The following is an 18,707-nucleotide window of genomic DNA, read 5'->3' as shown; positions in this document are numbered from 1 at the left end:
TTCTCAAACTTTTTCATGCCAGGGACCCCCAAATTGACACTTATTAGCCCGCGGACCCCCATTTGAAAAGATAAGCCAGGGACCCTCCATAAGAGAAGATTTTTTACGTCTCTAGCATTGATTCTCAACCATTTTAATTTCAAGGACTGTTACGACCCTTTAGGTCTAGTCTAAGGATCGCAACATAATGATGGAAACCACAGCACTTGGATGTATTAAATTGTATTTATTCGGGGCCCAGCAGGGCCCTTTCCTCCTCATAAACAGCTTTCGGCTGCCTCCGATCAGTGGTGGAGAAAGTACTCAAATTCTTCACTTAAGTAAAAGTACCAATACTGCAATATAGAAATACTCTGTCACAAGTAACAGTGCAGAATTCAAAATGTACTTGAGTAAAAGTACAGATGTATTGGCATCAAAATGTACTTAAAGTACCAAAAGTAAAAGTACTAAAATGTTTGAAAATAGCAGATCTACAAGCTCACAACGCGCCGCGATGCGACGCGTTGTGAGCTTGTAGATCTGCTATTTTCAAACATTTTAGCCTGTGTATAAAATAGGGCTAAAGTGGTTAATGTATGTTCTATAACATCATAATTTGCATCTACAAAGTAACTAGTAACTAAAGTTTTCAAATAATTGTAGTGGAGTAAAAGTACAATATTTGCCTCTGAGATGTAGTGGAGTAGAAGTAAAGGTATTGGAAATTGGAAATTCAAGTAAAACTCAAGTAAAATACAAATATCTTAAAATTGTACTTAAGTACAGTACTCCGATGCAGCTTTGATGGCTGAGAGAAGGGGACCAGAGCACCAAGTCAGGTAGTCAGGGGATATTAGCAGAATATTTTCCAATCTTGGAATAAATTCCTTACCAAAAAAAATCTTCACCAATGTGTTTGTAAAGGTGTCTAGTAACACATCTCACAAAGACTGAAATTCAGTATCCCTAGGAGAATTTTTGACAGCTCCTTAAAGTTGGGGTACCCACCATAACCTTGGTTAAATAAAAATCAAAAAAAAAAAATCCAAATTTAATTCTGTTTTAAGTAGCATGTGAGGGGTTAAACTGATGATTCTGAATCCATTGCAATCATTTGTTTTGCACCAAAACCACTCCTTGGGCTAAAAACGGCCATAGCCATGTATACTTTTTGTGTAAAAAGCCCATTGAGATTAGGCCGTTTTTAGCCCAAGGAGTGGTTTTGGTGCAAAACAAATGATTGCAATGGATTCAGAATCATAAAAACACCCTAGTTTGACACCTCACATGCTACTTAAAACAGAATTAAAATTTGATTTTTTGGGGGGATTTTTTTTAACCAAGGTTATGGTGGGTACCCCAACTTTAAGGAGCTGTCAAAAATTCTGCAGGGGTAATTTCAGTCTTTGTGAGATGTGTTACTAGACACCTTTGCAAACACATTGGTGAAGATTTTTTTTGGTAAGGAATTTATTCCAAGACTTTTTTAATATCCCCTGACTAAGGTCTCAGGGTGGTTGTAGAGGGTAACCGTCTTCTATGCCGACATCTCGCCACTCCGACTAGTGGCTTCCGCGTGCGGTTAGGGTTAGGGTGAGGGTTAGGTATAGGGTTTGTTAACGTCGGAAAGGCGACATGTCGGAAAGCCGCCATGTAACCGTTGTAGAGATCTCTGCAGGAAATAAAACACAAGCTGTCGGCCATCGGAATGAATGCTATTGGTTGTGTAGGTTGTCAATCAAATCATCCCGCCCCTCCTGGAGCATAGCCTACTTTATCGTCAATTTTGAAATAAATGGGACCATAATTTAGCAAAACGCAAATCATGATGATTGAAAGAAGACTTTAAACCAGCGACTGGAAGCATATAGTATTTATGACCATTTTTATTAAGGTAAGAAAATCTAGTCTAAAGTTCGTCAAAAACCTGTCCGCTTACAATGAGAGAATATTCTTTCTGACACCTGCAGGGGTAAAACAGCGCCATACGGGCCATTCATATGAACTGTCTTTCCTCCGTATCGGCTTCAATGTAAATATGTCAGGCTGGACCCTTGATCACGATTAGATCAGTAACTCACTGTGTTTCGATGCTGTACCTTTGAACAACAGGAGTGCTCAGTGGTGGAAAAAGTACTCAAATTCTTTACTTAAGTAAAAGTACCAATACTGCAATGCTGGGCTCTTCAAAGTTTTTCAGGCCAAGGACCTCTTAGCTGTGAGACAGATGAAGCAGGGACCCCCACTACTACATATTGTTTAAAATCATAATATAGCTTCATAGGCTTGTTTGACAGCACTATCAGCTAATTTGCTTCCTGTTTATTTCCTGCGGGGAAACGGACATATCTCCGTTTCTCTTGCTTTTATGGCAAAAACCAGCCTCATTGAAATGGCCACAGCTGTGCAATGGATCGCCACCGCAAGCGGATAATAATTTTCCCCCAATACTAAGGGAACCCTGTGCGTGTAACCAGCCGATCACCGCGAGGACGGCGGTAAGAGAGAATATTCCATGACTTTTCAAAAGGTACAGTAAAAATTGCTCTTTTTCTCTGGCAGTGGTGTAACATTATTACACTATCACTCTGGCAGAGTTAAAATCACATTCATAATGACATGTAACATGCACGATACAGATGTTTTCTTTCTCACCTGTGTGAGCCAATCAGATCTCAGCAAAAATACAGACTAGTCCAAATTGAGAGGGACAGCTGGTATTCCCCCTGAAATTGTTCAATTAGATTAGCCCATTCCATCCTCACAGGATACGGAGAGATGTACCCATACTATTTGTTCCTTTGCGATACCGATTCCGATACATACAACTTACGTATCGGTCAACAACACCGAGTACTGATCTGATAGCAGTGTGTAACCACTGATCTGGGATTTAAAAAAAAAATCCTTTAAGAAAAGAAACCTAGTTTTTTACAATAGGCGAAAATGGGCAAAAAAATAAAGGCTTCATTATACAAAAATGGCCATAACTTTTTTTCGCGATTTTTCCGGCAGAACAGGCCTCTCATTCTGTGGACCTTAATGACCAAATTAATTAATAGAAAAAACACAAAAAAAAAGTATAGCATGATATCACAGGTCCTCTCAAATTTTCGGTGACTGGATCCCTGACTAGTGGCTCATGGACCACTAGTGGAGTCTCATGTCTCACGTCATTTTCTGCCTCGAACCTTGCGCTGTACATATTCTTCAGGTATGAAAATGCTGCTGTCACAGAATGCTGCCAAATACGTTTAGCTTTTACTGTAAGCTCTGGGAATTGTGCCTGACAACTCACCCAGAACTACACAAGGCACTGTGTGTTTCATACACGTGCCTCTTGACTGAGTCTGTGGACATGGCAATGAGCTGATCCTCTTTTGTAGTTAAGCTTGTAAAGCAGTGGTTCTCAAACTTTTTCATGCCAGGGACCCCCAAATTGACACTTATTAGCCCGCGGACCCCCATTTGAAAAGATAAGCCAGGGACCCTCCATAAGAGAAGATTTTTTACGTCTCTAGCATTGATTCTCAACCATTTTAATTTCAAGGACTGTTACGACCCTTTAGGTCTAGTCTAAGGATCGCAACATAATGATGGAAACCACAGCACTTGGATGTATTAAATTGTATTTATTACTCGAGAATGGCAGAAATAGAGTAATAATGGATACAATGCGTTTAGTGAACTTGGAGTAAATAACAAAGCAAATGAATACTATTACAGAATACTAGAATGAATGAATAAACAAAAGAATGGAACACAAGAAATTAAACAGGCTAACCAATAACAAACGATAACTATAACTAAACAGAACAAAAGACTCCTCAAGAGGAGTTCTAAGGCACCATAGGGGAAAGGAGGGACAGAGTCTCCGCTCACACTAGTAAGTGCTGGTGTTTCCCCAACAAGTGTCAGATCCGAATGAGCCTTTGTAGGAGATCTGCAGCCGGTCTGTCAGTCGTAACCATGGAAACGGAGCAAGCAGGCCAATCCGTGGGGGTGATCACTCCCCACGTGCCGATCCGTCGTCAAGCCACGCCCCCATGCCACGGGATGACTGAGATTGTCAATGAGTGAGATCAGCCAACGCCCAGGCCAGCGCTCTCACTCATTATGTTGCAATAGGCCTACTATAAGGAATATAGAAAACAAATATGACAGCACCTTAACAAATAATAACCTAATAATAATACTAACTAGAAAAAGTGCTCCTCGGAGCACAACTCTCCGCTGTTGGGAATGTTCTATCTGTATAAGTGTCCTATCCGTCCTGTCTGTATAAGTGTCCTATCCCTCCTGTCTGTATAAGTGTCCTATCCGTCCTGTCTATGTAAGTGTCCTATCCGTCCTGTCTGTGTAAGTGTCCTATCCGTCCTGTCTGTGTAAGTGTCCTATCCAATTGTTACAGTATCCGCCATTTCTCAACCATTTCGTGATTGTTCCCGTCTTACCTCACTCTTACCAGACTTGTGTTGGGAATGTTGGGAATGTTCTAATTCTTATGTTCTAACTGTCCACTGTCTATATACTGTATAAGTGTCCGATCCGTCCTGTCTGTATAAGTGTCCTATCCGTCTGTATAAGTGTCCTATCCGTCTTGTCTGTATAAGTGTCCTATCCGTCCTGTCTATGTAAGTGTCCTATCCCTCCTGTGTGTGTAAGTGTCCTATCCGTCCTGTCTGTATACTGTAAGTGTCCTATCCGTCCTGTCTGTATATGTATACTGTAAGTGTCCTATCCGTCCTGTCTGTGTAAGTGTCATATCCCTACTGTCTATGTAAGTGTCCTATCCGTCCTGTCTGTGTAAGTGTTCTATCCGTCCTGTCTGTATAAGTGTCCTATCCGTCCTGTCTGTATAAGTGTCCTATCCGTCCTGTCTGTATAAGTGTCCTATCCGTCCTGTCTGTGTACTATAAGTGTCCTATCCGTCTGTGTAAGTGTCATATCCCTCCTGTCTATATAAGTGTCCTATCTGTCCTATTTGCTAATTATGTATCAGCCATGCAGCCATTTCGTGATGGTTCCTGTCTTACCTCACTTTGGCAGTGGCAAAGACACTGCCAAAGTGACGCCATGTATTTATACAATATTTCACCGTATTGTCACGTGTCACGTGAGGCTTGACCAATCGGTGTGTCATATTTAGAAAGTGAAAACAAAACTCTCCTGCGGAGAGTAATAATAACAACGGCCCCCTGGCCGTAACACCCCCCATCCTAGAGAGAACTTCCTCCCCCAGAAGCCTTCTTCAACATGGGTTTTTACACAAAGTATAGACACAAACTCAGCCAACCACTTAGTTGGTAAGATTGGCCTCTTTTAACCTCCAAAGATGTGAATAGGTCAGGTACATCACATAGCAAAACGGCAACCACGAGAGAGGAAAAAAAAACGCCTCGCCATTTGCCACCCTATTGAGATGGACCGTGACGAGTGTTTACCAACCCTGAGTGGCAAGACAAAAAAAACATCAACATTCCACTTTAGTACGTGGGGGTAGAAGGACTGGCCCAATACCCTGTCACAATTTAGGAATTTTGACAACTTTACCAGAACCATCAGAGTAAGAGTACTATTTCAAAATATGTAAGGGAGTGGGAGAAAAAAAAACATTCTGCTGACATATGGGCGCAGTAACAACGCTGCAAATGGGAAACTTGCAGGATGTTAAAATAGTAAAACGAAATGCGCACCACACAATACCGCGTACCGCCTACAAAATCTATAATCCGTATACGCTATGCACCATACCCCATTCACACCAAAGAAGCTTAAAATCACAGAACATAAGAAACCAAAACGACACGAACTTCAAGTCATAAGTCTAAGTGAACAAAAGGGGACTTTCCGACGATTGAATACACAATCACTGAGTGGGGCCCAACGAAACAACGAACGCTACGGTTCTCCTGTCATGTGTGCGCACACACGGCAGGAGCTAAACAAAAGGACATTCAAAAACAGTGATGCATCACAAATTCACTAAAAAACACAACCAACCCATTACATGCGCCTCAGAGTGACCCACCCCCACCCTCCTCTGCGCAAACAGCAGCCCTGTACACCAAATCAATTTTTCTCTTTCATTTAACTATCCAAATTGGAGCTCTGCTTGTCTTTGCGCTCGAGCGCGGGGCAACGGGAAATGAGATGCCCCTCCTCATGACAATAGTAGCATTCCCTATCCTCCGAAGAGGCACTGTTACTATTACCAGAGGGCGGCGGGCTTTTTGAGGACCTTCTCTTGTGGTAATGTTTCCCAGGTTTTCCATTCGGGCCGCTTTCGCGCCGCCCGGATGGAAAAATTGGACGGTGAGCCAACACAAATTCATCTGCACTAATTGCAGCCTTGGCGATAGTTTCAACTTTTCGCTCATTCAGGTACACTACAATTCTCTCTGGCAGACATGACTTAAACTCCTCTAACAGAATCAGCTCGCAGAGCTGGTCAAAGTTGTATGCCTTGCTTGCTTTACGCCACTTTTGAAATTGCACACATTTCTCCTGTGCAAATTCAACGTGAGTTTGATTGGCATTTTTTTCAGTAGTTCTACATTTTTGGCGATATGCCTCAGGGACCAATTCATACGCCCGAAGAATTGTTGCCTTAACAATTTCGTAGTCCAAACTCTGGTCAATAGATAGACTAGTACAAACCTCTTGGGCTTTGCCCACTAATTTACACTGCACCAATAAGCTCCACATATTTCTGGGCCATTTCACAGTTGCTGCTATACGTTCAAATGCATGAAAATAGGAATCTATCTCCTTTTCCTTAAAGGGAGGCACTAAGTTAATATGCCTAGTGATGTCAAATACAGGCTCAGTGCGCTCAGGGAGGGGGCTGGATCCCGTCGCAGCTACAGGCTGAGAGGCAGGTGACCGGTCAGAGTCAAGCCTCACCCGCAGATGAAACAACTCGAGCTCCTTGCTCTGCCGCTGGAGGTTAACCTCCGCGGTTTGGAGCTCGAGTCGCTTCATCTGGAGCTCCACCTCTCGGAGGCGGAGGGCCACTCCTAGATCACCCAAATCCCCCTCAGCTACTGGTTGTTTTTGCTCAGACATTTCAGGCGGTTCTGGTTCGGAATCAGAGTCTGAGCCATGGAGATCCGCATCCCCATGGCCTCCAGGGGCTGCCAAGAGAGTGTCTGGCTCCCCCCCAGCTACACCCCCAGATATACTCACCGCCGCTGCTTCTGACGATTCCAGGATACCCCTCTCCTTTAGTCGCTGCGACACACTGGCCTGTATCTCTGCCTTTCGGGCCCCAGCCGAAACAGAGATCTTGTAATCTTTTGCTATGGCCATCAGTTCTACTTTTGTGCACTGGCTTAAGTGTTCATCAGTGAGGACTGGTACTACTTCTACCTGACCAGAGGACATGATTATACCCCGTTAGTACAATATACTACCTGCCAATCTTTTTGTTTTTTAAAGCAAAATACACCCCTTTCACCCCTCAACCACCCCACTATTGCTACTCACTTTAACCAATTATGATTGCCTTAGCTTAACCAAAGTAATTAATTAGCCTAACGAAAAAGAGAAAAAAAACTTTTTTTTTGGTGTGTCTTTTTTCAGCCAAACCGAGAACCCAGTTTGTGTAATGGCCTGGATCCGACCCAAACCACCACACAAACTGGACTGGACGAGCCCCCAATTACCACAAATGTGCGACCAGGCAGCTGAAGGTTTACCAGAAACGACTGAATGATGAGGCAAAGATCCTGAAGGAGCTCATTCACCCAAACATTGTTGGTTTCCGTGCCCATGTCACGGCCAATGATGGCTCCAAATGCCTGGCCATGGAGTACGGAGGAGAGCAGTCCCTCAATGACCTCATTGAGAAGAGGAAGGAACAGGGCCTGGGTGCATTCCCTCCTGCCACCACCCAGAAGGTGGCACTGCACGTGGCTCGAGGCCTGCAGTACCTTCACAATGACAAAAAGCTGCTCCACAGTGACATGAAGTCATGTAACGTGGTCATCAAAGGAGACTTCGAGACCATCAAGATCTGTGATGTGGGCGTGTCTCTCTGGCTGGATGAGAACATGACAGTGACGGACCCTAAGGCCGAGTTTGTCGGCACGGAGCCATGGAAGCTTAAGGAGGCTCTGGTGGAGGGGGGAGTGATCACAGACAAGGCGGACATCTTCTCCTACGGCCTGACCCTGTGGGAGATGATCACTCTGGACATTCCTCACCTGGACATCCCGGACGAGCCCCCAATTATGTTACGACCCTTTAGGTCTAGTCTAAGGATCGCAACATAATGATGGAAACCACAGCACTTGGATGTATTAAATTGTATTTATTACTCGAGAATGGCAGAAATAGAGTAATAATGGATACAATGCGTTTAGTGAACTTGGAGTAAATAACAAAGCAAATTAATACTATTACAGAATACTAGAATGAATGAATAAACAAAAGAATGGAACACAAGAAACTAAACAGGCTAACCAATAACAAACGATAACTATAACTAAACAGAACAAAAGACTCCTCAAAAGGAGTTCTAAGGCACCATAGTCATTGGTAGTTCATAGAATAGGTGGTGGGGGAAAGGAGGGACAGAGTCTCCGCTCACACTAGTAAGTGCTGGTGTTATCCTCACTGACAGAATTCAGTATGTAAAGGTAAACAAGACACTCTCCTCTCCCATCAGGACCAGAGTTGGTGCACCCCAAGGTTGCATTAGCTCTCCTGTATTGTTTACTCTTTACACGGCAGACTGTAACACCTGCGAGTCAAATCAGTTTCTTCTGAAATATTCAGATGACTCTACGCTAATAGCTCTGATGACTGACAGTGATGACCCGAAACAGTACCAGTGTAGTGTTGACCGGCTTGTGGAGTGGTGTGACAAAAATAATCTGATTATCAACACTAAGAAAACTGAGGAAATTATATTTGGTCCTGCTCCCGGTGATAAGACACCACCGGTGACAATCCATGGTTCAGCTATTGAACAGGTCCCATCTTACAAATATCTGGGGGTGATGATAGATGCCACCTTATCATGGTCATCTCATATTGATTATATTTGTAAGAGGATACAGCAGCGTATGTACTCCCTACGCCGACTTAGATCGTTTGGTGCTAGCAGTCAGATCTTGTCTCTTTTCTATACGTCTGTTGTTCAAACTGTGATGTTGTACTGTAGCACGGCCTGGTTTAACAGCCTATCAATGGTATATAAGAACAAACTGTATAGCCAAATTAAGATCTGCGCTAAAATAGTTGGTAGGCCAGTCGAGGCTGTGTTACGTTCCTTTAAAGAGGCCCAGATCAATAGTATGCTTAGACTGGCAAAGAGCATCTCCTCTGACCTTACATGTTTTAAATGATGAATATCAACTGATGCCCTCCGGGAGGCGGTTTAGAGTCCCTAAATATAAGAAAAACAGGCTAAAGAACTCTTTTGTACATCAGTCTGTTCTGCTTTTAAACCAAAGTCGGTAAACCAAGAGGATTTGTTTTACTGTTCTTGTTTCTGTCTGCTTCTGTGATGTATGTCCTGTAATGTACTTTGTGTAATGTTTTGTGTATGTCCTGCCTGTATCTTGAACGGTGACGTCATGGACACAAAGCAAATTTCGGTGAAAGCTGACAATAAAGTTGTATCGTATCGTATCGTATCGTATCGTTTCCCCAACAAGTGTCAGATCCGAATGAGCCTTTGTAGGAGATCTGCAGCCGGTCTGTCAGTCGTAACCATGGAAACGGAGCAAGCAGGCCAATCCGTGGGGGTGATCACTCCCCACGTGCCGATCCGTCGTCAAGCCACGCCCCCATGCCACGGGATGACTGAGATTGTCAATGAGTCAGATCAGCCAACGCCCAGGCCAGCGCTCTCACTCATTATGTTGCAATAGGCCTACTATAAGGAATATAGAAAACAAATATGACAGCGCCTTAACAAATAATAACCTAATAATAATACTAATAATAATAACAACGGCCCCCTGGCCGTAACAAGGACCCCCAGTTTGACATGCATTAGGGCTACGGACCCCCATTTAATGGCATTTACATCTCTGGGACCCCAATTCATATTGTAAAATCAATGTTAATTTAACTCTCAGAGTTACAGACCCATAAGGGTGCATTTGGTTCCTATCCATCATTTAGCTGGGGACCCCCTGGAACCCCCTCAAGTACCCCTGGGGGTCCCCGGACCCCACTTTGAGAAGCAATGTTGTAAAGTACTTTTGGAATTGAAACATAAGCCTCCTCAAAAGGACCACTGATAATGATGATAATGTCTTTCATAGCTTTTTCCTCAAATACCAAGTTACTACGTTTCTCCAAAAAAGAGAAACAAATTTTAAATAATGAAAATAAATAAATACAAAAATCTTCACTTTCCTACATTACTGAATGCATGATCAGGGACCACATGCAATACCTCCACAGACCACCAGTATTCCACGGACCACCAGTTGAAAGCCCCTGGTCTATACGAACGCAATTGGCGTGTTTGGGGGGGGGGGGGGGGCGGGAAGCCAGGCGGGGAGGGTGATATCACTGCACGTCTTCCTACGGGCTGGGGCGGCATCTGCCAGCGAGGAGTAGGTCGAAGGCCCTACGTCATACATGGGCAACTGGCGGCCCGGGGGCCACATGCGCCCCCCCCACCTTCACTTAATGCGGCCCGTAGGTTAATATATATATATATATATATATATATATATATATATATATATATATATATATATATATATATATATTATTGATTTCAGCTGTTACGATTCCAAACATGCAAACATGACCCGCTTTAATTACTACAGTCTATATTAGTAGCGTAATGAATTGTCTTCTTTATGTCCAATGTATTTGTATTTAAGTTCATAAAGTTAACATAAGTAGAACCAAATGCATTTGAAATTAAATAAAAATGTTACTTTTCAGGATTCAAATGCAAAAATAGCTGATCTACAACCTCAAAACGTGTCGCACTGCGACCCGTTTTGAGCTTGTAGATCTGCTATTTTTTGCTATTTTTGATTTTCTATGTCACCGCACTTTTGTGTGACATAGAATGACGAAGTACGGCATTAATTTACGAAAAAAGTTAAAATACGGAGATGAGAGGTTTCTGCCCTCTGACAGTACATGCAATGTGTACATGCCTCTGGAGTGAGTGTGGAAATATAGTGGCCCTCTGCATCATCAAAGTTGCATCACCCCTGCCCTACGTCGTCCCAGTGGGGGCTCCTCACTGCCAGGTGAGTCAGTAGGATACAACAGCAGTGTCAACACACACACACACACACACACACACACACACACACATGTGTGTGGGGAGGAGTAAATTGGCATAACGACAAAATTGGGGAGAAAAAGGGGTAAAAATAAAGAAATAAAATTGGTGCAGTTACAGTAGGCAGCACGTCTATCTAGGAATGAATCATGAATCACGATCATAAACTGTATAAAAAGAATGGACAGCGACACACCATTGGTTTCTACAGACCGTAAATGAAGCCGATTGTTCAGGAATGTGCAATCCGCCATCTTTAATATATGCCAAAGGGCAAGAATTTAAGGTAAGAAAATCTAGTCTAAAGTTTGTCAAAAACCCATCCGCTTACAATGAGAAAATATTCTTTCTGACACCTGCAGGGGTAAAACAGCACCATACAGGCCATTCATATGAACTGTCTCTCCTCCGTATCGGCTTCAATGTAAATATGTCAGGCTGGACCCTTGATCACGATTAGATCAGTAACTCACTGTGTTTCGCTGCTGTACCTTTGAAGAACAGCAGTGTGGTACAAGGCTTGTATTTCAATGCTGGGCTCTTCAACGTTTTTCAGGCCAAGGACCCCTTAGCTGTGAGACAGTCAGACAGATGAAGCAGGGACCCCCACCACTACATATTGTATAACATTATATATAGCTTCATAGGCTTGTTTGACAGCTAATTTGCTTCCTGTTTATCTCCTGCGGGGAAACGGACATATCCTCTTGCTTTTATGGCAAAAAACAGCCTGATTGAAATGGCCACAGCTGTGCAATGGATCGCCGCCGCAAGCGGGTAACCAGCCGATCACCGTGAGGACGGCGGTCACAGAGAATATTCCATGACTTTTCAAAGGTACACTATCACTCTGGCAGAGTTAATATCACATTCATAATGACATGTAACATGCACGATACAGATGTTTTCTTTCTCACCTGTCTTCTTCTTTCCGGTGGACTTTTTCTTTCTTTCTTCTTCTTTCTTTGTTTTTTCGCCAATTCCTCCACCTACGTTCACCAAAACAAACGAGACAAAAAACCTTTTTGTAAAAAAATGTAAAGTTAAACTTGGGCCTGTGTGAGCCAATCAGATCTCAGCAAAAATACAGACTAGTCCAAATTCAGAGGGACAGCTGGTATTCCCCCTGAAATTGTTCAATTAGATTAGCCCATTCCATCCTCACAGGCAGGATACGGAGAGATGTACCCATACTATTTGTTCCTTTGCAATACCGATTCCGATACCTACAACTTACGTATCGGTCAACAACACCGATTACTGATCTGATAGCAGTGTGTAACCACTGATCTGGGATTTTTTTTAAAAATCCATTTAAAAGGCAGGGTAAGTGATATTATTTGGGTATTTTTTTGTTTTTTGTTGAAAAGGTTAAAGTACTATATTCCGATAGTAATCATTGCTACAGAGCGTTTGTTCGGTCACAGGGGTCTCTCCAGCTCTTTAGTAAACAGAATATAGTACATTTTCAGGTAGGTGACAAAATTTAAGCTGATCAGGAGAGAGCACTGAAAATGCATATCCTGTTTAGGAGTAGTTCACCCAAAAGAATGACTTAAATTCTATCAATTACACACCCCATGAATCTTATTTAGTCAGCCTGTGGCCATGTTTTTCCATTGTAGCCGAACCGAGAGCAGTACTGGCACCGGCCGTAGGGGGGTTTTCCGGGTTGAATGGGAAACATGGCCACAGGCTGACTAATTAAGAGATTTAAACGGGTTGTTTCGTTCCCGACCTAAACTTTATGATGCCGGACTATACCTTAGACATCTGTACAGTTTGGAATGTACCAATAGTTTTTTGATACAATGTGGCGAAAGGGGTAAACAGCGGAACATTTGCGGCCGCTCAACCGATTCTGGGAGACCTCGCAGTGGGACCTCATCTCGGAGCAGTATAGCCGAGTGAGAGGTTCGTAATGGGGCTACCGGGCTTCCCAGTGTTTCAATTTGTAACGAGACCAGATCAACTTGAGACCGCGTCTACTGTCGTCCTAGTAACAGCAGATGTTGTCCCCGGTGAAAGAACGCGTAGCTGTCCTCGTCAATGCCGGTTTTTGTTTTTCATATCACAATGCCAAAACATATACCGATCTGATTCTTGTTTGGATGAAGAAACGTCGGACAGACGAACACTGACGTTGCGTTGTGGACGTTGATTCTCCGTTGGTTTTGTTGTTGCTGTTGTTGTATAGTTAACTAGTTGTACAAACTCTTGTTTTATTGTTGTACTGTTTTATTGGATCTTGTTTAGTCGATACACTTTTTGTTTTAGCTTGTGCTCATTTGATTTTGCTATTTTGTCTCATCTGTTTAAGAAAGTAGGTAGCTGATATATAGCACTTTTACCTTAGCGCTAGGTATACTCTTGGTTGCTTGTTTTTGCAGGAAATGCACTTAAGACTTCTGGTGATTAGTAGTTTTGTTCCCTACCTATGTTGAATGCACTTATTGTAAGTCGCTTCGGATAAAAGCGTCTGCTAAATGACAGTAATGTACTACATTACTGTCATTACTGTCAACATTACATTACATTGTAATGTAATGTTGCGAAACAGGAAGACAACCACTTCTTCCTGTCTCTCTAACAATAGATTTATACCTTTTATAAATGACACTATTCGCCATTGGATTCTGAGTCAACATGTAAAGGTGCAATAACTATTCAGCCCATTTAAAGCGTGGAAATAAACGCATCAATAAATAAATACATGTTTATGCCCTCGGGGGATTCAAACTCTTCCCAACGTCAGCATAAATACACCAGACAGCCAGGTGCTTACACCGGTGAGCCATTCTTCTCACAACTCATAGAGAAGGGGTGTCAAACTCAGTTTGGGGTCCGGGCCACATTGGTCAAATGGTGACTTGTTGATGTGGGCAGAAACCAGTTGCGGACGCGCATGTGCGCTCACGCGCATTCAGTTATACAGCATTGTTTTTCAGTCTGTTGTCTCAGTCGCTGCTACTAACTACAGTATATCACCTTTAAAAACACGTTATTATGAAGAAGAATAGCTACTTTAATTAGTGTTTCAAAAAACTGTTAGGATTTAAAAGACATTTGTGAAGACTTGCACAAATTTACATTATTTTTCAAAAATAGCAGATCTACAAGCTCATAGTGCGGCACTCAGTGCCGCACTATGAGCTTGTATATCTGCTATTTTTGAAAAGGCAAATAAATCTTAAAATGTCACAGATGCTTTCCCGGATTGAATGGGTTAAATACGCTCAATTAACACTGAGGATTTCACTGGGCAAGCTCCTGAGAAATAAAAGAAGCAGCTTTGATACATTTGCAAGTTTGTAACACATATATGATTAACTATACCTATTACCATTATTATATTTTCAAAAATATCCAAAAAGGCAAATTTACATGGGGTAGCCAGCATGAAATTTCATGAATCACTTGCTGCTTCCAGACACTTGACATCTCTTTGCTTTAACCAACTTGTCAATGTCAGGGACCAGTTATTTTCATAACACTGCACTACGTTCACTGTGTGTGTGTGTGTGTGTGTGTGTGTGTGTGTGTGTGTGTGTGTGTGTGTGTGTGTGTGTGTGTGTGTGTGTGTGTGTGTGTGTGTGTGTGTCAGACAGACAGACAGACAGACAGACAGACAGACTCTATGACATAGAGTATACAACCAGCCATTAAAAAACAAAAACAGTCATGGTCACTAGATTAACTTGAGACCTCAAGTCACCACACTGATTTAATTAATTTTACTGGTCTCCAACACGGCTGTTTAGTACAGATTTGTTTCTAAAATGTATCACCATGATCTCACCATGATCTCAAGAAACAAGGTAAATGGCATGCTCCAGTTAGCAGAAAAAAGCTACCTCGATGACAAGATTGAGGAAAATTACAGAAAACCACGAGAGCTTTGGAAGCTACTCAAGAACCTCCTAGGCTGCAGCAAGAAATTGAAAACCAGGCTTACAAACATAAGCCTCAAGGTGAATGACACTCATTTCATCCAAACACGAAGTGAGTAAAATCCTCAACATATTCTTCACGACCGTAGCCTCAGATTTGGTTGAAAAACTTCCTCCACACTCTGGGAGATATGGCGAAGAGTATGTTGTCTCATTTTACGAAAAACAGGGTGTTTGCAAAGATGATTTTAAACTCTCCCCTGTGAAAACAGAAGAGGTGTTTAAAAAATGGAGTGCTCTTCATCAACACAGAGCCACAGGCCTCGACAATATCCCCCCCAAATTTCTAAAAGACTCAGCCGCCTCCATTGCTCCAATCATTACCCACATAATAAACCTCTCCACCATACAGGGACGGGTCCCTAACGATTTCAAAAAAGCAAGGGTGACCCCTCTGTACAAAAAAGGAAACCAATTAGACCCTGGCAACTACCGCCCTATTTCTATTCTAAGATCCATCTCGAAAGTCATGGAAAAAATTCTCTATGAACAGGTCAACAAGTATCTTGCTGAGGAAAATCTAATCTACAAATTCCAATCTGGTTTCAGAACAAACCACTCCACTGACACATGCCTTCTCTATTTGAACGACTCTATCAAACAAGAGATCGAAAAGGGCAAATATTGCGGCATGGTCATGCTGGACCTCCAGAAGGCCTTTGACACCGTTAATCACCCAATTATGATCAATAAGCTCAAAGCAATAGGTTTTGATGACACGTCAGTGAACTGGATGAGATCCTACCTGGAAGGGAGGGAGCAAGTGGTGGAAGTAAATGGCACCCAGTCCCCCCCCCCCCCCCCCCCTCCCAGTGACTTGTGGTGTTCCTCAAGGAAGTATACTAGGACCCTTACTGTTCCTGATATATGTGAATGACATGTCTTCAGCCTGCGACTGCAACCTGTTCCTGTTCGCAGATGACTCGGCCCTGCTAGTCTCGGAGAGGGCCAGGCTGCAGGTTGAGAAAACTCTCAGCTCGGAACTCAACAAGATCTGCATCTGGCTCTCCGACAACAAGCTTTCATTACACCTGGGTAAAACGGAATGCATCCTCTTTGGGTCCACTCCTAACCTTAGAAAGGCAGAGAGTTTCACGATCAAAGCGGGTGATGATATCATCAAAAGAAAAAACGAAATTACCTACCTGGGCTCTATCTTGGAGGCTGACCTCTCTGGTGACAAAAATGCAAAAAAACGATCAAAATGGTCCACAAAAAACACGCTATTTGTGGAGGATTGGTCGTTTAGTGAGTAAGAATACTCTGAAGACTCTTGCAGTGGCCCTCATACAATGTCATTACGATTATGCATGCACTTCGTGGTATCACAACACCTCCAAGGCCTTAAAAACAAGGCTCCAAACATCCCAAAACAAACTTGTAAGGCTACTTCTTGGCCTCAATTACAAAACCCATCTAACCCCTGATCATTTTGATAGGATTGGATGGCTTAAGCCAGGTACACACTGCAGGACATTAGGTCCGATATTGCTGTCGCCGACATTTTTTGGCGCTCGCCGACAAAACCTCCCGACCTGGCGCAGATCGGCCTTTGATCGGCGACATAATGCTCTGTGTGTGTGAAAGGCTCTGCGACCCGATGTGGCCGCGATTCTCCGCTCTGCGACGGCTTTCCGACCGTTTTCAGATATCTAAATTGTTAGATATTCATCTCTGTCTGGGACAGGACAACAGACAATATCATACACTATGAACGGGGCCTGCGAGCACCTTGCGAGGAGATGCAAGCTACAGCCAATGAGAGCACATTACAGCCACCGTGGCTAGGGAGCGTCGCTGGACCTGACCACAACAAACAGTCCCTACCGCGATATTACCGTCCAGTCCTGTAATAAGTTAACATTATAAAACAAAATGAGAAAGTGAGCGAGCCTGGTGGGCTGTTTATTTTAGAGGAATTGTACAGAGAGAGAGAGAGAGAGAGAGAGAGAGAGAGAGAGAGAAGAGAGAGAGAGAGAGAGAGAGAGAGAGAGAGAGAGAGAGAGAGAGAGAGAGAGAGAGAGAGAGAGAGAGAGAGAGAGAGAGAGAGAGAGAGAGAGAGAGAGAGAGAGAGCGAGCGAGCGAGCGTGCGTGCGTGCGTGCGTGCGTGCGTGCGTGCGTGCGTGCGTGCGTGCGTGCGTGCGTGCGTGCGTGCGGCGTGCGTGTGTGTGTCCTGAACAGCGTTGCCAGATTTTGCGAGAGAAATAAGCAACCAGGTTTGTGAAAACAAGCCCAACAAAAGCGACTATGAGCACTTTAAGCCTATATACAAATACATTGGATACTTGAAAATAGACGATCTACAAGCTCACGTTGTAGATAGGCTATTTTTAAAGAAGAAATGTTGGGGGGGGGGGGGATATTTACAAAATCCACACAGATCTTGAATGGGGGTCTATATGTGTTGTGTTTGTGTATGTTTTCAGAAGGGGGAGGTCTGCGCCTCTGTGGTCAATTCATTATTATTATTAATTTGGGGGTCCTAGCCATGAAAATGTTTGAGAACAACTGGTTCAAACAACATTAGGAAACAAGGCCAAAAAAACAACTACACTTTCAAGCAACTTTACAGAAAAACAATCCCAAAGTCGCTTATAATAAGCGGACATGGCGACCCTGTCACTGACCGCTTCTGCGCTCTTGACGTGCGAGCGAGAGAGAGAGAGCGAGAGAGGGGGGAGAGGGAGAGGGGCATATCACGGGATACGTCGATTAAAATGAATTGGAATAAACACAAATGTATGTATTGGGTCTGACTCTGGGGATAGCATCCTAGTGAACTATCCTACAGTGTGTCAGCCCTTGTCGGGGATCCATCGTGTTGGGAAGACCACAACGATATTATGACAGCCGATTTCAAGAAATAAACTCCTGCAGTGTGTTATGCTTAACGATCAGATGACCCCCCGACCACTTTAAGGTCCTGCAGTGAGAGTACAGCAACTTACTATGGGCCTGTTCTTCAAGATATACCACAACATTGGGATCCCCCTGTATTTGTCAAAATACTTCCAAAATGTTAATGATGTCCATGATCACAATACCAGACGTAGCTCCACAAACCTTGTCCAACACTTTTTTGGCTCAACAAAGGGAAGTAACTCGTTCTCATGCTATTCATCAAAAATGTGGAACGCCCTACCAAAAGGAGTAAACATTACATTACATTACAGTCATTTAGCAGACGCTTTTATCCAAAGCGACTTACAATAAGTGCAATCAACAAAGGTAGGGAACGAAAGCTACTAATCACCAGAGGTTATAAGTGCATTTTCTGCAATAACAAGCAACCAAGAGCATACCTAGCGCTAAGGTAAAAGTGCAATATATCAGCTACCTATTTCCTTAAACAGATGAGACAAAGTAGTCAAATGAGCAGGAGCTAAAAACAAATAATTGTATTGACTAAAACAAGATCCAATAAACAATTCAACAATAAAACAAGCATTCGTACAACTAGTTAACAACAAGTAGGCCAGGCAAAGAGGAAGGGTAGTGTTTCCTGA

At 43.1% G+C, this 18,707-nt stretch overlaps 1 protein-coding gene across 1 annotated transcript; it reads left to right on the top strand.

Moving 5' to 3' along the window:
• Positions 1-7,366: 7,366 nt before the first annotated feature.
• On the top strand, positions 7,367-8,258 carry LOC311035175 (lymphokine-activated killer T-cell-originated protein kinase homolog; the record flags this gene model as incomplete). The annotated part of the gene is made up of 2 exons (XM_084043254.1): positions 7,367-7,379; positions 7,639-8,258. The coding sequence occupies 2 exons, from the start codon at positions 7,367-7,369 to the stop codon at positions 8,256-8,258; spliced, it is 633 nt and encodes a 210-aa protein (XP_083899380.1).
• Between the last annotated feature and the right edge of the window lie 10,449 nt (positions 8,259-18,707).

This window comes from Gymnoscopelus microlampas, assembly GCF_963454915.1.
Source record: "Gymnoscopelus microlampas genome assembly, chromosome: 19".
Classification (NCBI taxonomy): Eukaryota; Metazoa; Chordata; class Actinopteri; order Myctophiformes; family Myctophidae; genus Gymnoscopelus; species Gymnoscopelus microlampas.
The sequence above is the reverse complement of the archived record's forward strand: the minus strand, read 5'-3'. Positions and strand labels throughout refer to the sequence as shown.